Source organism: Mesocricetus auratus, unplaced genomic scaffold (assembly GCF_017639785.1).
Source record: "Mesocricetus auratus isolate SY011 unplaced genomic scaffold, BCM_Maur_2.0 Super-Scaffold_15014, whole genome shotgun sequence".
In the NCBI taxonomy this organism is placed as follows: Eukaryota; Metazoa; Chordata; class Mammalia; order Rodentia; family Cricetidae; genus Mesocricetus; species Mesocricetus auratus.
In genome coordinates this window covers 14,098,893-14,121,893 of record NW_024429186.1, presented here as the reverse complement: position 1 = coordinate 14,121,893, position 23,001 = coordinate 14,098,893, and the positions used below count along the sequence as shown (strand labels likewise).

The window sequence follows — 23,001 nt, the reverse complement described above, 5'->3', positions numbered from 1 at the left end:
AGTGCACCTCACATTGTTCTATTGGAGTCCAAAGTCCGTGTGTATACTTGGGATGGGTACTGATCTGCTGCCCAAGGCTCAATAGAATCCCTAGGCCTCTTCACTGACACCCAGATTCAGGGGGTCTTGATCAGTCCCATGCTGGCTTCCCAGGCTAATACCTGGGATTCAAGAGTTAACCTTTGTCTGGTCAGCTGTTTCTGGGGGTTAGACCAGCCCAGTCTTAATCCCTTTGATCATCAGTCCTCCCTCTCTGTTACTGGCTTTCTTGAGTTCAGCTCAGTACTTAACCAAGGGAATCTGCCATTTCTTCGATCAGCCACTAAATAAAGTTTCTGTTTCCCAGAATCTCTGGCCATAGGATTGTAGGCTGGCACTCCCCAGATCTATGTCTAAAATCCATATATGAGAGAGTACGTGCCATGTTTCTCTTTTTGTGACTGGGTTACCTCACTCAGGATGGTTTCTTCTAGTGTCATCCATTTGCCTGCGAATCTCATGATTCCATTATTTTTTTCTGCTGAATAGTACTCCATTGTGTAGATGTACCACATTTTCTCTATCCACTCTTCAGGTGAGGGACATCTAGGTTGCTTCCACGTTCTGGCAATTACAAATAAAGCTGCTATGAACATAGTGGAACAGACATCTTTGTTGTATGAATGGGCATCTTTTGGATATATGCCTAAGAGTGGAGTTGCTGGGTCTTGTGGTAGGTTTATTCCCATTTTTCTGAGGAAACTCCACACTGATTTCCAAAGTGGCTGAACCAGTTGGCACTCCCACCAGCAATGGAGGAGTGTCCCCCTTTCACCACATCCTCTCCAGCATAAATTGTCATTGGTGTTTTTGATTTTAGCCATTCTGACAGGGGTGAGATGGTATCTGAGAGTTGTTTTGATTTGCATTTCCCGGATGGCTAAGGATGTTGAGCACTTTCTCAAGTGCCTCTCAGCCATTTTAGACTCCTCTATTGAAAACTCTCTATTTAGTTCTGCAGCCCACTTTTTAATAGGGTCCTTTGGTGTTTTGGAGACTTGCCTCTTGAGTTCTTTGTAAATTTTGGAGATCAACCCTCTGTCAGATGTGGGATTAGTGAATATTTTTTCCCATTCTGTGGGCTGCCTTTTTGTCTTGCTGACTGTGTCCTTTGCCTTACAGAAGCTTCTCAGTTTCAGTAGGTCCCATTTATTAATTGTTGATCTTACTGCCTGTGCTACTGGTGTTATGTTCAGGAAGCTGTCTCCTGTACCAATTCGTTCAAGGGTACCACCCACTTTCTCTTCTAAGAGGTTCAGTGTGGCTAGATTTATGTTGAGGTCTTTGATCCATTTGGACTTAAGTTTTGTGCATGGCGATAGACATGGATCGATCTGCATTCTTCTACATGACAGTCTCCAATTATGCCAGCACCATTTGTTGAAGATGCTTTCTTTATTCCATTGTATATTTTTAGCTTCTTTGTCAAAGATCAGATGTTCGTACGTGTGTGGGTTAATACCCGTGTTTTCAATTCGATTCCACTGGTCTACCTGTCTATTTTTGTGCCAATACCAAGCTGTTTTCAGGACTATAGCTCTATAATAGAGCTTGAGGTCAGGGATGGTGATGCCTCCGGACGTTGCCTTGTTGAACAGGGTTGTTTTGGCTATCCTGGGTCTTTTTTTTTCCATACAAAATTGATTATTGTTCTTTCAAGGTCTGTGAAGAACTGTGTTGGGATTTTAATGGGGATTGCATTGAATCTGTAGATTGCTTTTGGCAGGATTGCCATTTTTACTACATTGATCCTACCTATCCAAGAGCATGGGAGATCTTTCCATTTTCTGAGGGCTTCTTTAATTTCTTTCTTTAAAGATTCAAAATTCTTGTGATACAGGTCTTTCACTTGTTTGGTTAGCATTACCCCAAGGTATTTTATGTTGTTTGCGGCAATTGTAAAGGGTGATGTTTCTCTGATTTCTCTTTCAGCCCTTTTATCATCTGTATATAGTAGGGCTACTGATTTTCTTGAGTTGATCTTGTAGTCTGCCACTTTGCTGAAGGTGTTAATCAGCTGTAAGAGTTCCCTGGTAGAGTTCTTTGGGTCATTGATGTAAACTATCATATCGTCTGCAAAGAGTGAATGTTTGACCTCTTCCTTCCCAATTTGTATCCCCTTGATCCCCCTTTGTTGTCGTATGGCAATAGCTAGAACTTCAAGTACCATGTTGAAAAGGTATGGAGAGAGTGGACAGCCTTGTTTTGTTCCTGATTTTAGAGGAATTGCGTTGAGTTTCTGTCCATTTAGTTTGATGTTGGCTGTTGGTTTACTGTATATAGCTTTTATTATGTTTAAGTATGTCCCTGTTATCCCAGATCTCTCCAAGACCTTTATCATGAAGGGGTGTTGGATTTTGTCAAAGGCTTTTTCAGCATCTAGTGAGATGATCATGTGATTTTTGTTTTTCAGCTTGTTTATATGGTGGATTACGTTGATGGATTTTCGTATGTTGAACCATCCCTGCATTCCTGGGATGAAACCTACTTGATCGTGGTGAATGATTGTTTTGATGTGTTCTTGGATCCGATTTGCCAGTATTTTATTGAGTATTTTTGCATCAATGTTCATGAGGGATATTGGTCTGAAGTTCTCTTTCTTAGTTGTATCTTTGTGTGGCTTGGGGATCAAGGTTATTGAAGCCTCATAGAAAGAGTTTGGCAAAGACCCTTCTGCTTCTATTGTGTGGAACACTTTGAGAAGAATTGGTATAAGCTGTTCTTTGAATTTCTGGTAGAATTCTGCACTGAGGCCATCTGGACCTGGGCTTTTTTTGGTTGGGAGACTTTTGATGACAACGTCTATTTCCATAGGTGTTATAGGTCTATTTAAATTGCTTATCTGTTCTTGATTTAGTTTTGGCAAGTGATAGCTATCCAGGAAGTCGTCCATTTCCTTTAAATTTTCAAATTTTTTGGAATACAGGTTTTCAAAGTATGACCTGATGATTCTCTGAATTTCCTCAGAGTCTGTTGTTATGTCCCCCTTTTCATTTCTAATTTTGTTAATTTGCGTGTTCACTCTCTGCTGTTTGGTAAGTTTGGACAAAGGTTTGTCTATTTTGTTGATTTTCTCAAAGAACCAACTCTTCGTTGCGTTGATTCTTTGTATTGTTTTCCTGGTTTCTACTTTATTGATTTCAGCCCTCAATTTGATTAGTTCCTGGTGTCTACTCCTCCTGGGGGAGTGTGCTTCTTTGTGTTCTAGAGCTTTCCGCTGTGATGTTAATTCTCTGGTATAACTGTTCTCCTGTTTCTTCATGTGAGCATTTAGCGCTATGAACTTCCCCCGTAGCACTGCTTTCAAAGTGTCCCATAGGTTTGGGTATGTTGTGTCTTCATTCTCATTGAATTCGAGGAAGTCTTTAATTTCTTTTTTTATTTCCTCTTTGACCCAGGGATGGTGCAGTTGAGCATTATTCAATTTCCATGAGTTTGTAGGTTTTCTGCGATTTGTGTTGATGTTGAATTCTAATTTTAAAGCATGGTGGTCTGATAAGATGCATGGAGTTATTCCAATTTTTTTGTAGCTGCTGAGGTTTGATATGTTGCCAAGTATGTGGTCGATTTTTGAGAAGGTTCCATATGGTGGTGAGAAGAAGGTATATTCTTTTTTATGTGGATGAAATGTTCTATAGATATCTGTTAATCCCAGTTGGGTCATTACTTCTATTAGCCCTTTTGCTTCTTTGTTGAGTTTCTGTTTGGTATTCCTGTCTAGTGGTGAGAGTGGTGTGTTGAAATCTCCCACTATAACTGTGTGGGGCTTTAGATGAGATTTAAGTTCTAATAATGTTTCTTTAACGAATGTGGAAGCCTTTGTATTTGGGGCATAGATGTTCAGAATAGACACTTCCTCTTGGTGGGTTTCACCTGTGATGAGTATGTAATGACCTCCTTCATCTCTTTTGATTGATTTTATTTTAAAGTCTAGTTTGTTAGATATTAGGATTGCTACCCCGGCTTGTTTCTTGGGTCCATTCGATTGAAAAATTTTTTCCCAACCTTTAATTCTCAGGTAATGTCTGTCTTTAAGGGTGAGGTGTGTTTCCTGTATGCAGCAGAAGGAAGGGTTCTGTCTTCGAATCCAATCTGCTAGTCTGTGTCTTTTTATGGGTGAGTTAAGGCCATTAATATTGAGGGATATTAATGACCAATGATTGCTCATCCTTCTTCGATTTGCGATGGTTGTTGTTGGTGGAATTATGTGTGGAATTTCACCCCTTTGTTCTTTTGGCTGTTGGTAGAGAGAGATTCTCTAATGCTTATGTTTTTCTGGTTGTAGTTAGCTTCCTTGGGTTGGAGTTTTCCTTCCAAAATTTTCTGTAGGGCTGGGTTAGTGGACACATATTGCTTGAATCTAGTTTTCTCATGGAATATCTTGTTTTCTCCGTCTATAGTGATTGAGAGCTTTGCCGGGTACAGTAGTCTGGGCTGGCATCTGTGGTCTCTTAGTGTAGATAGAATATCTATCCAGGACCTTCTGGCTTTCAGCGTTTCCATGGAGAAATCAGGTGTAATTCTGATAGGTCTGCCTTTATATGTTACTTGACCTTTTTCCTTAGCTGCTCTTAATATTCTTTCTTTATTCTGTATGTTTGGGGTCTTGATTATTATGTGGCGAGGGGATTTTTTTTGTGGTCCACTCTATTTGGTGTTCTGTAGGCTTCTTGTACCTTCATTGGCATGTCTTTCTTAAGGTTGGGAAAGTTTTCTTCTATGATTTTGTTGAATATGCCTTCTGCCCCTTTGAGCTGGATTTCTTCTCCTTCTTCTATACCTATTATTCTTAGGTTTGGTCTTTTCATGGTGTCCCATATTTCCTGGATGTTTTGTGTTAAGGATTTGTTGGATTTAAGGTTTTCTTTGGTTGATAAATCCATTTCTCCTAATGTATCTTCAACACTTGAGATTCTCTCTTCCATCTCTTCTATTCTGTTGGTAATGCTTGTATTGGTAGTGCCTGTCTGTTTGTCCAGCTTTTCTATTTTCTGCCTTTCTTCAGATTGTGTTTTTTTTAATGACTCTATTTCAGTTTTCAACCCTTGCAGTGTTGGAATAACTCCATGCATCTTATCAGACCACTAAGCTTTAAAATTAGAATTCAACAACAACACAACACAAATTGCAGAAAACCTACAAACTCATGGAAATTGAATAATGCACAACTGCACCATTCCTGAGTCAAAGAAGAAATAAAAGAAAGTAATTAAAGACATCCTAGAATTCAATGAGAATGAAGATACAACATACCCAAACCTATAGGACACTTTGAAAGCAGTGCTACGGGGAAATTCATATCACTAAGTGCCCACATGAAGAAACTGGAGAATAGTTATACTAGAGAATGAACAGCACAGCTGAAAGCTCTAGAACACAAAGAAGCAAACTCCCTCAGGAGGAGTAGATGCCAGGAAATAATCAAATTGAGGGCTGAAATCAATAAAGTAGAAACTAGGAAAACAATACCAAGAATCAATGCAATGAAGAGTTAGTTCTTTGAGAAAAATCAACAAGGTAGACAAACCTTTGTCCAAACTTACCAAATAGCAGAGCTTGAACATTCAAATTAAAAAAATCAGAAATGAAAAGTGGGACACAACAACGGACTCTGAGGAAATTCAGAGAATCATCAGGTCATACTTTGAAAACCTGTATTCCAAAAAATTTGAAAATTTAAAGGAAATGGACGACTTCCTGGATAGCTATCACTTGCCAAAATTAAATCGAGAACAGATAAGCAATTTAAATAGACCTATAACCCCTATGGAAATAGAAGCAGTCATCAAAAGTCTCCCAGCCAAAAGAAGGCCAGGTCCAGATGGCCTCAGTGCAGAATTCTACCAGAAATTCAAAGAACAGCTTATACCAATTCTTCTCAAATATTCCACACAATAGAAGCAGAAGGGCCTTTGCCAAACTCTTTCTACAAGGCTTCAATAACCTTGATCCCCAACCCACCCAACGACACAACTAAGAAAGAGAACTTCAGACCAATATCCCTCATGAACATTTACACAAAAATACTCAATAAAATACTAGCAAATCAGATCCAAGAACACATCAAAACAATCATTCACCACGATCAAGTAGGTTTCATCCCAGGGATGTGGGATGGTTCAACATGCGAAAATCCATCAATGTAATCCACCATATAAACAAGCTGAAAAACAAAAATCATATGATCATCTCACTAGATGCTGAAAAAGCCTTTGACAAAATCCAACACCCCTTCATGATAAAGGTTTTGGAGAGATCTGTGATAACAGCAACATACTTAACCATAATAAAAGCTATCTACCGTAAACCAACAGCCAACATCAAACTAAATAGCCAGAAACTCAATGCAGTTCCTCTAAAATCAGGAACAAGACAAGGCTGCCCACTCTCTCCATACCGTTTCACCATTGTACTTGAAGTTCTAGCCAGAGCCATACGACAAAAAGAGGAGATCAAGGATACAAATTGGGAAGGAAGAGGTCAAACCTTCACTATTTGTAGATGATAGTTTACATAAATGACCCAAAGAACTCTACTAGGGAACTCTTACAGCTGATTGACACCTTCAGCAAAGTGGCAGACTACAAGATCAACTCAAGAAAATCAATAGCCCTAGTATATACAGATAATAAAAGGGCTGAGAAAAAAATCAGAGAAACATCATCCTTTACAATTGCCGCAAACAACATAAAATACCTTGGGGTAAAGCTAACCAAACAAGTGAAAGACCTGTATCACAAGAATTTTGAATCTTTAAAGAAAGAAATTAAAGAAGCCCTCAGAAAATGGAAAGATCTCCCATGCTCTTGGATAGGTAGGATCAATGTAGTAAAAATGATAATCCTGCCAAAAGCAATCTACAGATTCAATGCAACCCCCATTAAAATCCCAGCACAATTCTTCACAGACCTTGAAAGAACAATAATCAATTTTGTATGGAAAAAAAAGATCCAGGATAGCCAAAACAACCCTGTTCAACAAGGCAAAGTCCGGAGGCATCATCATCCCTGACTTCAAGCTCTATTATATAGAGCTATAGTCCTGAAAACAGCTTGGTATAGGCAGAAAAACAGACAGGTAGACCAATGGAATCGAATTAAAAACCCTGATATTAACCCAGACACATATGAACATCTGATCTTTGACAAAGAAGCTAAAATTATGCAATGGAATAAAGAAAGCATCTTCAACAAATGGTGCTGGCATAACTGGAGGCTGGCATGTAGAAGACTGTGGATCGATCCATGTTTATCGTCATGCACAAAACTTAAGTCCAAATGGATCAAAGACCTCAACATAAATCCAGCCACACTGAACCTCTTAGAAGAGAAAGTGGGAGGTACCCTTGAACAAATTGGTACAGGAGACAACTTCCTGAACATAACAGCAGCAGCACAGACAGTGATATCAACAATTAATAAATGGGACCTCCTGAAACTGAGAAGCTTCTGTAAGGCAAAGGACACAGTCAGCAAGACCAAAAGGTAACCCACGGAATGGGAAAAATATTCACTAACCCAACATCTGACAGAGGGTTTATCTCCAAAATTTACAAAGAACTCAAGAAGCAAGTCTCCAGAACACCAAAAAGTGGGCTGCAGAACTAAATAGAGAATTTTCAATTGAGGAGTCTAAAATGGCTGAGAGGCACTTGAGAAAGTGCTCAACATCCTTAGCCATCCGGGAAATGCAAATCAAAATAACTCTGAGATACCATTTCTCTCCTGTCAGAATGGCTAAAATCAAAAACACCAACGACAATTTATGCTGGAGAAGATGTGGTAAAAGGGGAACTCCTCCATTGCTGGTGGGAGTGCCAACTTGTTCAGCCACTTTGGAAATCAGTATGGAGATTCCTCAGAAAAATGGGAATAAACCTACCACAAGACCCAGCAACTCCACTCTTAGGCATATATCAAAAAGATGCCCATTCAGACAACAAGGATGTCTGTTCCACTATGTTCATAGCAGCTTTATTTGTAATAGCCAGAACTTGGAAGCAACCTAGATGCCCCTCAACTGAAGAGTGGATAGAGAAAATGTGGTACATCTACACAATGGAGTGCTATTCAGCAGAAAAAACAATGGATGACACTATAAGAAACCATCCTGAGTGAGGTAACACAGTCACAAAAAGAGAAATATGGCATGTACTCTCTCATATATGGAATTTAGACATAGATCTGGGAAGTGCCAGCCTACAATCCCATGGCCAGAGAGTCTGGGAAACAGAACCTTCATTCAGTGGCTGATGGAAGAAGAGGCACACTCCCATGGCTAAGCACTGAGCTGAACTCAAGAAAGCCAGTAAGAGAGGGAGGACTGATGACCAATGGGATTAAGACTGGGCTGGTTTAACCCCCAGAAACAGCTGACCAGACAAGGGTTAACTCTTGAATCCCAGGCATCAGCCTGGGAATACAGCATGGGACTGATCAAGACCCCCTGAATGGGGGTACCAGTGAGGAGGCCTAGGTAATCTATTGAGCCTTGGGTAGTAGATCAGTATTTATCCCGAGTATACAAAAGGACTTTGGACTCCCATCCAACAATGTGAGGTGCACTCTCACCCTGAACTCTTGGGGGAGGGTCTAAGTCCTGCCCTGGATGAAATGACAGACTATGGACACCTCCAAGGAGGGCCTCACCCTCCCTGGGGAAATGAGTGGATATTGGGGGGAGCTAGGAGGAGGGCATGGGAGGAGGGAAAGGGAGAGGGACCTGGAACTGACTTGTGAAGCAACCTTGTTTCTAATTTAAATTTAAATTTAAAAATAAATAACAAAAAAAGAAAAAAAGTAAAATTTAGAAGGACCTGGGAACTAGGTACCCAGAATAAAAGGACAATGGGAGATGTGGAGAGACGATCCATGGATTGCCCCGATGAATGCAGTGTGCAGCTTTTGTCTTGTCTGGGGATCTTCCTTTCCCAAAACATAAACATTTGTTTATGCTTTCTACAAACACTTTCTTTAAAAACCATCGCTCAGCCAGGCAGTGGTGGCTCGTACCTTTAATCCATGTACTATGGAGGCAGGGGCAGGCAGATCTCTGAGTTCGAAGTCAGCCTGCTCTACATAACAGAACAGTTAGGGCTACACAGAAAACCATGTCTTCACACACACACACACACACACACACACACACACACACACACACACACACACACAAACTCTGATATATCTTAGGTTGGCTTGAACTCACTACATAGCCCAGTATCTCCTTAAACTAATGATTCTCTGACCTCAATCCCCATCTCAAGTGCTAGGATTCCAGCAAGTGCTCACACAGCTATTTGAACCCTGATCATGCAAAACTGAGGGATTGACTTAGAGCATTGTGTATGCTAAGTCAGTTTGTGTCCAACTGAGCTAAGGGCCCAACCCTATAGGGTCTTTCTAGATTCACTGCGTAAAGTTACAGCTTCCATCTGCTGACAGTTTCTTCCTGTGAATTGTGTCAGAGGGAGTGCCTTTCTTTCCTGTGGATCAGCTGAAGGAAGGACATGTTCACAGTACCCGGCCTCTGTCCCTTCTGTGCTGATCCCTTGACATCTGGTGTCTTCATGTGCAAGGACACTTTCTCCCTGTGGTCTGTAGTGAATTAGTGTGGCTCCTGTGTTGACTCTGTCAGTCACTGACCACTCTCCCTCCCTCCACGGAAACCACAGCTTCTTATCCTATGCCCAGCACAGCTTCACCCAGCTCCCACACAGCCTCCCTGTTAGACCTTCCCCAGGTACTCTGATGCTGAAATGCACCAGGAGCCATCCCCCAGTGAGGAAATGTCCAGAAGATGTCACACAGTGCTCCTGTAATATTTGGGGGTCACTTCCACTTTATGGTTTAGAACCTAGATATAGACAGACGAGGCCAGCACAGAACTTGAGTAAAAGTAGCAAGTTTAATTAGTTAAAAACAAGTTTGGGGCAGGCATTAGGGTCAGCATCACTTCTGGGAGCCAAGTCCTGAGCACGTGGGAGAAGTGACCAGATGCCCCTGTGCACATCCCATTGTGCCTTCAAGCAGTGAGCACAGAGTCCTCTGCCCAGCACCAGGTCAACTTCCAACCAGCATTGGTAGCTCAGAGATCCACAGGGCATGGAGTCCCCATCCATACCTGCTCCACAGGGCCTCCAGATCAGAGTCACCTGAGGGGCATGCTCTACTGGGAGCCCAGGAGAGGGGTTCAAAGGGATGAGAGGTCTTTAGAAGGACAATCTGTAAGATCAGCATCAGAGGCAAAAGGGGGCAAGAGAGTCACAGCTGTACCCAGGAAGGGAGGAGGCTCAGGACACAGGCAGCCAGGCTCACAGAAACGGATCGTCTGAAGCTGGGACCTGAGTCCAGCAGGAGGCACTGCTAGACTGGAGACCTGGGGAACAAGCAGAGCAGTAGCTGCACAAAATCTCCACTGAGGGCTCAAGGAACAGGAACCTGAAGGGCTACCAATACCTAGAGAGGACCAAGGAGACACTGCTTAGTGAATCCCTGCAGAACTGGGTGCTGGACCCAAAGACTGTGCTCCAGCCAGTCCAGCTCCAGCCCTGCCCCTGGACCACTCTCTCCTCAGACAGGTAGAGCTGCTTCCAAGCTGGGCAAGATGCCCAGTGTAAATTCTCTTGGGCCAATACCACCCAGCACTCCAGTGTGATTAAACTGGAGAGACAAGGTCACTAGGTTCTAGTCCCATCACTGCTGTTACAGGGCTCTGTTGTCTCAGGACTCACTTTCCAATACCCTGAGTCTGTTTGCTTAGCTGTGACATGGAGCACTGAATACATGGAATTGTTTCCAGGACTGAGTGTGACTCTGTGGGGTCAGCTCACAGTACTTATATCCAAAGGAGAAGGGTGACAGGTGACCACACAAGGAAAGCCCAGGGAGAGCCATCAGCACTGCCTCCCAATAAAGAGGGAAAGCCTTCTGGTGGCCATCTTACCTTCACTGAAGTCCAGCTTCAGGTCCAATTGTTCTCTGCCTCCAATCTGCAGGAGAGGGAACAGCCATCAGGATCCTGGGTGACACACATCTAGCCAACTCTAAGACAATGACCATTCAGACTTGAGGCAACACAGAACGGAAGGGGGCTGAAGGGGACATGGGGTGTGGATTCTAGAGCCAGAGAGGAGCAGTACTTCCATCGCTGCCCTACTAGACACAAATCCTCCACTAAAAATGATGTTGTTAGCACCCTTGAATGAAGAGTGAATGAAGGAGAGAAGAGAATCTCCCTGGGAGAGCTGTCCCTGCCCCTCATCAGCTGCTGCTCTCAGGGGAGTGTCCCCTCTGCCACACCTTCACTGTGAAGTGTCAAACACTTACCTGGATGTGGTCCACTAATTTCCAGAACCGGTTGTCTGACCCCAGGTATAATATCAGAGAATACTGCACCCACTTCGTGGGGATATAAGCCAAACATGGGGATACGTTGGACAGGGCCTCCTGGGAGACTTTGCTCACCTGCTGCATCCTGATAATGAGGGAGTCCCAGGCTGAAAGGTATAGAGGGGAGAGGTACATTAGGAACAGATCCTGTTAGTCATACTTGGGCCTGGGTAAGTTTTGCTGTAAGGTCAAGATCAGAGGTTTATGTTCCCAAAGCCCTCACTACAGTCTTGTCTCCAACATCTGTGCCTTCCCCAGGGCCTGGGATGTCTGCTGCTCTTCTGCCTGGTCTGACCCTGTCCTACCCTCTGCCCATCCCTGCTCATCCCCAGATTCTCCCACACAGTAGCCACAGTCTCCAGACACACAGCACCTTTCACGGATGCTGGATTCGGCCCTGGGTCTCAGCTATTTCTACTGCTTTAAAAATTCTCCTTTGAAAAATAATATACTGGGGAGATGACCCCATTGCTTAAGTGTACTAGCTGCACAGACATTAGGACCTAAGTGTGAATCTCAAACACCCATATAAAAGCTGCAGTCATCCATGTGCCAGGGCTGTGGAAAGCTGAGATGGGAGGACCACTAAGGTTTCCTGACTGCAGTCTAGCTCCAGATTTGGTGAAAGATGCTGTCTCAAGGGTATAAGAGAGAGAGAGAGAGAGAGAGAGAGAGAGAGAGAGAGAGAGAGAGCAAGTCACCTGAACATTGAATAGGCATAACACACACACACACACACACACACACACACACACACACACACACACACACACACAGTCCCAGGACTATGGCTTTACCAAAAGAAATGCAATGTGGTGTTGACATTGAGCTTCATGTGCCTTTAATAAATGCAAAAACAGAAAACTTAGCTTCGAGGGCACATCTTTATTGCCCCAGTGAAGGCAATTAGTGCCCACGTCTTCTGGGTTTTTGGGTCAGGCTGAGTTTTTTCCATCTTCCTGCTGGCTTGGGCTGATCCCTGAACTAAGCAAATGGAACGGGGAGTCTCTTCTGCAGTGTTCTCTGGCCTGTCTTCAGCCAGTCCTTTCCCAGGCTGAATCATCTGATTAGGTGACCAAGACTCCCTGTCAGTGTGTCCGTTCCTCACGTTCCTCAAGTGTGGTCCAGGTCACTTGGGCATTAACAAGCTCACCTTGCCCCTCATTCTGCTTGGTTTAGCATTTCCTTACCCTGAGAACGCGCAGGAAGTCACTGTCTGAGCTTTTGTCACGGGAGCCTGAGGACACTCCATCATTGTGTTGTCTCTAAATACCTTGAGTTCCCTCCTTGCCTGTTCGTTTGAGGTCAATACCTCAATCGCAGTTCCAACCAGGCCCCTTCGAGATAGGCTCTCTACCTCACATCTATCCCATGGTTCTGGCCCAGTATCTGGGAGTGTCAGAGCAAGGTGTGCCAACAGCACAGTCCTTTTCTCTTCGTCTGCCAAGGCTGACACAGTGCGCCCTGTCTGTGGACTGGGATCACCTGCACCCCAGCTGATGCACCTGTACTCAGTTCCTGGGGCTTGGGAAGGGCTCCCTCTGCAGGGAGAGGTCAGCATTGCGGGGCAGAGCTCATGTCTGGGGAAGAGCAGCACCATGGACAGAGGGCTGCATCTCAACATCTCTCCATGCCAGGTAGCAGAGAGGGGCCGGTTGGCCAGGATACATTACCTCCTGTCAGCCATGGTGGGGACAATGACTAGATAGAGGACAAAAGGACCACCTTCCATGAACATCATTCCTTCCAGAGATACATTCTCAGCCTCTACCTGTGACCCAGTAATTCTAGGGGCTCAGCTAAGATTGGCAGCAAAGCGTCAGAGCCAAGAATAGGTGAGTCACAGGATCCCACTGCCACCAACCTCACTCAGGCCACACCATCCATGCCTCAGTTTCTTCATCTGTGAAATGGGGTCTGCAGTATCTAGTCTAAAGATGCAGTACCTAGTGTCTTAGGGTCACTATTACTGTGATGAAATGCCTTGACCAGAAGCAAGATGGGGAGATTTACTTGTCTTACATTCCCACATTGTAGTCCATCACTGAAGAAAATCAGGAATGGCCCTCAAGCATGGTCAAAGCAGGAGCTGGAGCACAGGCCATAGAGGGTGCTGCTTACTGGCTACATCTTCATGACTTGGTCACTATACTTTCTTATAGAACCCAGGATCACCATTCCATAGCTGGCCCGATCTACATGGGCTGAGCTCTCCCCTCACCCATCAGTCACCAATTAAGAAAATGCACTACAAGCTTGCCTACAGCCCAATCTCATAGTTTTGGTTGTGAGCCTAGCCCTTAATGACTGAGCCATCTCTCCAGCCCTACAACCCAATCTTATGGAGTCACTTTCTTAATTGACTTTCAGATGACTGTAGGCTCTGTCAAGTTGTCATAAGACAAGCAGGAAGTGCCTCCATGGTGCTAGGTGTCTCCAAGCAGCTAGGGGTCTCAGGTGGTGAAATGCTGGGCTAGTCTGTGCTAAGCTCTGGGTTGGAACTCCAGCCCCACCGAGAACTGTGCATGGTGATGTAATCCCAGCCCTAGAGGAGCTGAGGCAGGAGGACCAGGAATCCAGGGTCATCCTCAACTACAACTGGGTCTGAGGACAACCTGGGCTACATGAGACTATTCTGAGAGAAAAAGGAAGGAAGGAAGGATGAGAGGCAGGGGAGGAGGGAGGGAAATGCTGACAGACACAGGTGTTCCCCCAAGATCTGGGTGGGATGAGAAGAATCTGGTCTGAGGTCCTCAAAAAGGAAAAGGACACACAGCTGGTTTTCAGGGCACAGGTGCTGCCCTCACAGGGCTGCTTTGTGACTGCCCTGCTGTGCCCTCAGAAAAGCAGACCAGATGGCTGCTTGGGTGGTCACACTCCAGACCAAGGGCAAGGCTATCCAGAAGCCGAAGCCCCAGCTGCCTTTGCCAGAGTCAGTCACATTTTGCATGATTGTGTTCACAAACATCTGAGGGGCATGGGCTTCGATTCCAGAAGAAACTTAGCCCTGGTGTGTCTTCCTCAGATAATCCCCAAGGATTCAGTTTTGAATTTGTCGGTGCAGACAGTCTTGGAAACCTCTGTCGCCCAAAGTGTTTATATGACAATTCCAACAATAGCAAAATCACAGTTGTGATATAGCTACAGAAATAACTTTATGGCTTTTGCTACCACAATATGAGGTATTGAAAAGTCACAGCATCAGGTAGGCTGAGGGCCACTGTCCTAGATCCAGGGGCTTCAGCTAGTTTCCTGAGGGAAACGAGTTGGAAAGGTGGACAGGACAACACTCCCTGGGGGTCTGGGCAGGGTCCACAGAGAACGCTGTAGAGGGCTAGCCTGAGGACGCAGGGCACCTGGTGAAGCTCACAGCTGTTGCTAGGGATTTGTGCTCCTGGCCCAGCTGTAGAAGAACTGGGTTTCTCACACCTTTTTTCCTGGCCCCTGCTGCAACTGCGGGTTAGTTCTCCCTCTGTCCCTGCACTGTATTTTAAGGAAACCAACAGCCCCTTGGTCTCCTCAGTATGGCTACTTCCAGTCACTCTTACCAGGGAAATACCTGGTCACTACAAGGATGAGAACCAGAGACTCTGGATAGTTGCAAACCTGTTATTTAGAACAGACCATCTAGCTGATGACATGGTGAGTTTGGGGGCTCCAGGCAAGCTGCATCTTGAACTTGTGGGTAGTCTTCTGTGCTAGGGTGTATGTGTTCAGGTAGATATCACCCTGACAATTGCTATAGGCTGTGGCTTTAGACTACAATGGATCCCTCTAGTCTATACTACTCTGTGATGCTGTAAGGAAAGCATTTCTAGGTATCAAAACTGCTCCCCAAGTACCATGGATGTCACTTGAAGGCAAAGCCCTAGTGTAGGTGTGGCAGATACCAAGTGTCCTCTGCCAGGTACCTGCCTGAGGGGTATTTGGTCCTACATGTGGGACAAATTGCTGAGGTGCCCATTAATATAGGAAAGTGGACTCTGGCCACCAGATTCTGCCAGCATCCTTCATTCTCTACAGGCTTCAGGGTATGGCAGCTTAACTTGCTCTACCCTGTACTGTCCACTTCAAGGTTGAGTCTCCCAACATCCCCACCACACCCCACCTCCTCTGGCCCTTCCCTTTAAAGCCCAGCTGTTTTGTCTGTGCCAGTCTCTTGGCCCAGGCCACCCCACTTGGTTGCCAACTTCTCTCCCCTCTCCTCTCCTCACATGGCCAGGCTCACAGTCATGTTCACTCCAAACTCACCCAGATGTCTCCATCTCTGGCTGTGCTCTCCCTTTTATCTACATTAAACCTTCTCCTACTCCATACCTAGGAGCAGTCATGTCCTTCCTTTTTCATTCCCTCCCCTTCATATGGGACCAACTTTGATATGTTGTTGAACCTCAGTTTGTCCCAGTTTGGAAACCTAACAAGGGGTTAATTCATCTATAGCAGCATAAAAATAAAATCTTCAAGTAGATATGTGTTTTCCTTTAATCTACACCAAATAAAATAGGGACAGTTTTAGCATCAAATATTTTTCAGTTAAGAAAAATAAAGCTCAGAAAGGTATTCTGTTAGTGCCGATGTAACTGAGACAACTTCCAAAAGATAGTTTGTGCAGTTACTGAATTCATTAGAGTCACATGTCTCCAAGCATCCTGCTTCTGGGCAGCCTTGTGTTAAAGTAGCTGTTGGATCCACGTGTGCCTAGAGGGGCAGATGCAGCTTGCAGAACAGCTTCTTGGGCAATTGAGTTAAAAAGGGGATGAGGAGAATCTGATGGCTTCTGTAAAAGGATTAGCCTAATGCCCCCAGGCAAATCTGTTGCTAAGGGACACATCCACCAGAGTGCCCCATGGAGTAGCACTTGAACTCGCTTGTAGACCAGGAGGGAGTGAGACTTGTGCTCCTCCTGCCACAGCCTCTTAAGTCCTTTGGGATTCCAGGTTGCAACAAAAGGCCCAGCAGTGTTCTTCTCTCTTTTCTCCTCATTTCCTTCTGCCTTTATTTCCTCCTTCTCTTTGTCTCTCTTTCTCTGTGTCTCTCTTGGTTAGTATACCAAGAAATGGTCTGCATTGTTACATTTACACACACACACACACACACACACACACACACACTCACTCACACTGCAGAAGCAGGCAGATCTCTAAGTTCAAGGCCACATTGGCCCAGTTAGTCAGTTCTAGGAAAGCCAGGTTTACACACACAGAGATCCTCCCCCCCCTCTCTCACACACACACACACACACAATCGAGCTCTCACACACTAACATACTCTCAGAAGCTCAAACTCACAACTAACCCTCTCACACATTCTCACAAGTCGGTCTGTTACATTGTAGGAGAGAATGTGTGTGTGTGTGTGTGTGTGTGAGAGAGAGAGAGAGAGGTGTGTGTATGAGAGAGAGTGTTAGTGTGTGACTGTGTGTTAATATTGTGTGTCAGTTTGTGTGAGTGTCACTATGTGTGTGTGATTTCCATGATACAGTTGCAGGCTTGGACAGGACCTTCCCAGTGTGATCTCAGCAAGGATCAAGAGGTTTTTGTCAATCAGAGGCCATAGAGGGAAGCTTTTCATTTTGCAGGCTCTAAATACTGGAAACAAAGCTGCTCATTTTGCAGGCTCTGAGGACTTAGGAACACTCACTGGTCCACCTTGGTACAAAGCATTCAGAGACAATGGGAGTTTCAAGTAAAAAGTCATTTACTACAAAAGCAGGTGGCCCGAAAATGTGGGTCCCTGTCCCTTCTTAGCTATCTCCCTTCCCTCCCAACCTAAAGTCAGAATACCCACAGGGGGACAGACTCTCAAAAATTGTAAGGACCACAACCAGGACAGTGACCTTCCACAGTGTGACAGGTGAAGAGAAATGCAGGAATTCACAGGAAGACAGGAGGACACAGTAGGGAGTCTGGGACATGCTCTCTGCACTGTGGTCTAACTTTCCTTGGGTTTTCAAGACAGGGTTTCTCTGTTTAGCAGTCCTGGCTGTCCTGAAACTCCACAATCTATACAAGGCTGACCTGAATTCAGATCAGCCTGCCTCTCTCTCCTGAGTGACGGGATTAAAGGCAGGCAACATCATGCCTGGCTATGGCCACTTTTTCACTTTGTGACTTTCTGTGCTGGCTAAGGTTTCTGTTTTGCATATTAAAGGCACATGAAGCTCTCCATCAACACTACACTGCATGTCTTTTGATAAAGCCATCGCCCCAGGCCGTGTGTGTGTGTGTGTGTGTGTGTGTGTGTGTGTGTGTGTGTGTGAGCGTGTGTATGTGAGCGTGTGTGTCCGTGTGTGTGTGAGCGTGTTTGAGCGTGTGTGTGTGTGTGTGCGCGCGCGTGTGTGTGCGCGCGTGTGTGTGTGTGTGTGTGTGTGTGTGTGTGTGTGTGTGTGTGCTCCCATGTGTGTTGGGCTTGTTGAATGTTCAGAGGACTTGCTCTGTCACTTTATACCTTACTTCCCAAGACTGCATCTTTCACCAGGTCTGGAGCTAGACTGTAGTCAGGAAACCCCCGTGGTCCTCCCATCTCGGCTTTCCACAGCCCTGCACATGTATGACTGTGGCTTTTTTACATGGGAGTTGGAGCTTCACACTTAGTTCCTCATGTTTGTGCTGCAAGTACACTTAACCTGTGGAGCCATCTCCCATAATGTATTAATTTTCAAAGGAGAATTTTTAAAACTCTGGAAATGGCTGAGACAGAGCCCCAGCATGCAATCCAGCATCCGTGAAAGGTGCTGTGTGTCTGGAGACTGTGGCTACTGTGTGGGAGAAGCTGGGGATGAGCAGGGATGGGCAGAGGGAGGTCAGGGTCAGACCAGGCAGAAGAGCAGCAGACATCCCAGGTCCTGGGAAGACAGAGGTGGTGGACACAAGGCTGTGTTTATGGCTGTTTGAACCTCTCATCTAGACCTTTGCATATAACAGTTAGCGCATGACTAAAGGTATCTGTCCCTAATGTGCCTCTTCCCTCTACTCCCCTCAGCACCGAGTCTCTGTCACTGTCAGGTTGTGTCAGATGGACAAATGCTGCGCAGAATTCCTCTCCCAATTCTTCTCAAGTTTGGCGTGTCTCCCCAGTGAGTGGCAGAAAGATTCTGAGTTTTCATACCGTGAGACAGACTCAAAGTTCTGGATAATAATGGCCCATTACAAGGTAAGTGTGTGGTGCCTCCCAGTGAAAGCTGCAGCAGGTGGGTGTCAGATGCAAATGCTTCTCATCCTCTCCCACCCCCAGGAAGTATTTTCCTGTCCTTCATTTATTCTTTGTCCCTCACATCATACATCTCCATCCCCTTCACTTCCCTGTCCCTACTTATCCATCCTCTGCAAGCTACCCCTCCCCTGAAATAAAATACAATTGAAGAGAAAACAGAAGAAAAGGGGAGGATAAGGAAACATAAGCCTCATCATGGAAGCTGTAGAGTGACACAGGGAGTCATGCAGTAAACACTCTTATTCATATATGCTTGCTTGCATTGCAGAGACTCATTGGTCTGGTTCAAGACCTTTGGTTTCTGCTGTTCTTGCTGGGATCCCACTGGGACTCCTCTTAGTTATCCTGCTGGTGTCCTGTGTAGTGGAAATCCTGCATCTTTGAGTCTTCAATGCTGCAGCAGATCCCAGATGGTGGGGACGGTGGGGTGACCCAGCTCATAACCCAGGTTCTGGGTCTGGGTAGCAGTAGGGTATGGCGCCTGAGCCTCGAGCAAATCCAGTGTATCAAGCAAAATCCTGGAGATTTAAATAAAAGATGAGAAATCCAGCTGTTTGTGCTAAGACAATGCCTGTGTTCAACTTTATTGCAAGGAGGGAACAGCCTTATATACAGGCTAACAGCACAGTGCTGCCCACCGAGGTGTCAGAGTCTGTGTTTTCCTCGTGCTGGATGTTGTCAGGGGGCGAGGCTGGGCTGTCCGGGAGGACTAGAGAACAGGATACACCTGTGGCTGTCAGAGCTCTGTGTGGTCTGGGATCCAATGCTAGGGTTGCTCAGCCTGCCGGCTCTCCCTTGTCCTCACCCATGGGCTGAGCTCTCCAGCATTGCCCTGGCTAGGTTGTGCTGGTTTAATTTCTCAGGGTCAGATCTCTCAAGGCTTCACCTAGGGCCAGCTCTCCAGCTCTACAGTGTTATCCTGGGGTGGCAGAGGGGACACTCTCCTGAGAGCATCAGCTGATGAGGGGAAGGAACAGCTCTCCCAGGGAGATTCTCACCTCTCCATCATTCACTCTTTCTTCAAGGGCTCTAATGGGGTCTGTCTTTTTTGCGGACATTTTGGGGGAGGGTTGTTGTATGACAAAATTTTTCTTGAGAAGAGGAAACATGCTCATCTCCTCACCCCAGGTAGGGAACTCAAAACAGACCAAAGTACAGATAACCAACAAGTTTAAATTGGTGAAGCAATGAGCTTTATTGGGGTTACTTATAGGAATGTGGGTGAGGGTGTGGGATCACTTATGGGAGTAGAAATGACTCAAAGACAGCTGCATCACCAAAGGACACCCATCATGGCTGACAGAAGACTCACAAAAGCTGGGACCCTGGAGCACACTGCACAGCCTGCTGGCAGCTCAGCAGGTTGGAGAGTGTCCTTTCCAGGTGCCTCAGATGGGCTAAACCCCTCCCAGGCAGAGTGGTTGGTTTCTGCTTGGCTGGGTGGCTTCTGTCATGTCAGAGTCTTTGCTGCTTGGCTCTGCTTAGGGCCCAGTGAATCTGTTTAGTTTCAGGAAGTTCTTGAAGATATACTTGCTGTTGACCTCTCTACTTGATGAGGCTACTAATGCAGAGCAGGGACAGGATGGAGAGAGAGAATGAATCCTTGAATACCTGTGGGTATCTGTGCACAGTGGGGCAGCTGTCAAAGTAACGCTTCCCGCTGACTCTAGAATCTTCACCCCAGATCCCCTTCTGACCCTTTCCCCTATGTGCTGCCTCAAGTCTGAATGGTCATTGTCTTAGAGATGGCTAGATGTGTGTCACCCAGGATCCTGATGGCTGTTCTCTCTCCTGCAGACTGAAGGCAGAGAACAGCTGACATTAATGATGGAAACCCAATCCGGTAAGATGGGCACCAGAAGGCTTTCCCTTTTATTGGGATGCAGTGCTGGTGGCTCTCCCTGAGCTTTCCTTGTGTGGGCACCTGTCACTCTTCTTTGGGTATAAGTGCTGTGAGCTGAGCCCACAGTAAGCACAGAGTCACCCTCAGTCCTGGAAACCATTCCATGTGTCCAGTGCTCCATGTCACAGCTACATAAACAGACTCTGGGTATCAATGCCCTGAGACAACAGAGCCCTGTAATAGCAGTGATGGGACTAGAACCTAGTGACCTTGTCTCTCCAGTTTAATCACACTGGAGTGCTGTGTGCTATTGGCCCAAGAGGACCTATACTGGGCATCTCTCCTAGGTTGGCAGCAGCTCTACCTGTCTGAGGAGAGAGTGGTCCAGGGGCAGGGCTGGAGCTGGACTGGCTGGAGCATAGCCTTTGGGTCCAGCACTCAGTTCTGTGGGGATTCACTAAGCAGTCTCTCCTTGGTCCCCTCTATGCCATGACAGCCCTTCAGGTTGCACCCTCAATGGAGATTTTGTGCCCCTCCTTCTCTGCTTGTTCCCCAGGTCTCCAGTCTGGCAGTGCCTCCTGTGTCACTCAGCCCGTAACTTTAGATGATCTGCTTACGTGAGCCTGGCTGGCTATGTCCTGAGCCTCCTCCACTCCTGGGTACAGACTGGCTTTCTTGTCTCCTTTTGCCTCTGATGATGACCTCACAGACCATTCTTCTAAAGACCTCTCATCCATGTGAACCCCTCCCCTGGACTCCCAGTACAGCATGCCCCTCAGGTGACTCTGATCTGGAGGCGCCTGTGGAGCAGGTATGGATGGGGACTCCATGCCCTGTGGATCTGTGAGCTACCAATGCTGGCTGGAAGTTGACCTGGTGCTGGGCAGAGGATGCTGTGCTCCGTGCTTGAAGGCACAATGGGATGTGCACAGGGAGCATCTGGTCACTTCTCCCACGTGCTCAGGACTTGGCTCCCAGAAGTGATGCTGACCCTAATGCCTGCCCCAAACTTGTTTTTAACTAATTAAACTTACTACTTTTAAGTTCTGTGCTGGCCTGGTCTGTCTTTATCTGGGTTCTAAATCATAAAGTGGAAGTTGACCCCCAAACATTACAGGAGCACTGTGTGACATCTCCCGGATTTTGTCACTGTGAGTTTGGTTGCTGGTCCATTTCAACATCAAAGGCACAAGCCTTTGTGCACCATTCTCATTCAGACCACATCCATCTTGCCAGCAAGCACACATAACACAGAATTTTAAATTGTAACATTTAAAGGGCCTGACTCTAAAAACCTAAAACTAGACAACAGAAAACCACAGAATAATATGAAAGACAGTCTAACACCAAGAGAGACATGTGGAGTGTCAGTTCTAACATGGGGGACTTCTTAATTCTTTCACATAAACTCAGATATTCTGATTATGCAAATCAGAATCCTATCACACTTTGTGGCTGGGATAAAGTGGTTGTGTGACAACTCTAATTTTATTTGGAAATGTCCAGGGTAGAGGCTAACTTCAATAGTCAGCATACTCCAGAGAAACAGAACCAATGGGACATGTGTGTCTGCAGGAGGATTTGAGATTGGAGTTGGCACAGGATGATAGAGCAAGTCCAAACCTGCAGTGGGCCAGCCAGACTCAAGATGGCAGATGGTGAGTGTCCACTGTGAAGGCTGTGCCACTGAAGGTTCTCTCTGGCTCAGGGACTGTCCCCAATTGCTTTACACGGATGTCACAAAAAGACTCCCCAAAGCCACTTGAGGCAGGAAAGGGCTTACAGGGCACACTCCATTGCTGAGCAAGTCACGGTGGAGCTCTAGGCAGGAAACTGGAATCAGGAACTGAAGCAGAGTCCTTGGAGGGGTGATGCCTACTGGCTAAATCTTCATGACTTGGTCCCTATACTTTTTATGGAACCCAGGTAACCTGCCCCTGACTGGTCCCACTCCTCATGAATCCATAATTAAGAAAATCCACTGCAGTTTTCCCTACAGCCGAACCTTATAGAGTTATTTTCTTAATTGAGTGTCCCTCCTTTCAGATGACTTTAGGATCTGGCAAGCTAATATAAAACAAGCTAGAAATACCTTCCATGGGGCAAGGGGTCTCAGGTGGTAGAATGCTGGGCTAGCCTGTGCTAAGCTCTGGGATGGATCTCTGGCCCTGCAGAGAACAGTGCATGGTGATCTAATCCCAGCACTAGAAGAGCTGTGGCAGGGGGACCAGAAATTCAGTGTCATCCTCAACTACAATTGGGTCTGAGGACAACTTGGGCTGCATGAGACCCTTCTGAGAGAAAAAGAACGGAAGGAAGGGATAAAGGAAGGGGAGGAGGGAGGGAAATGCTGACAGGCACAGGTGTTCCCCATGATCTGGGTTGGATGAAAAGAATCTGGTCTGAGGCTCTAAAAAGGAAAAGGACACACAGAGCCAGTCTTCAGGGCACAGGTGCTGTCCTCACAGGGCTGCTTTGTGACTGCCCTGCTGTGGCCTCAGAAAAGTGAGGAGATGGGCT

The 23,001-nt window shown here is 45.8% G+C and overlaps 1 protein-coding gene across 1 annotated transcript; it reads left to right on the top strand.

The window, feature by feature from the left end:
• Positions 1–14,957: 14,957 nt before the first annotated feature.
• LOC121139251 (T-cell leukemia/lymphoma protein 1B-like) lies at positions 14,958–21,524 on the top strand. Its single transcript, XM_040742546.1, has 4 exons — positions 14,958–15,068; positions 18,408–18,578; positions 20,436–20,481; positions 21,038–21,524. Exons 1-4 carry the CDS (start codon positions 15,066–15,068, stop codon positions 21,100–21,102), a joined length of 285 nt encoding a protein of 94 aa, XP_040598480.1. The 5' UTR covers positions 14,958–15,065; the 3' UTR covers positions 21,103–21,524.
• Positions 21,525–23,001: the final 1,477 nt, after the last annotated feature.

Excerpts from the sequence above, each read along its gene's own strand:
- LOC121139251 (XM_040742546.1), top strand. Across the intron at positions 18,579-20,435 it reads TAATAATGGCCCATTACAAG|ACTGAAGGCAGAGAACAGCT; the intron begins GTAAGTGTGTGG and ends TCTCTCCTGCAG. Across the intron at positions 20,482-21,037 it reads AATGATGGAAACCCAATCCG|GTCTCCAGTCTGGCAGTGCC; the intron begins GTAAGATGGGCA and ends CTTGTTCCCCAG.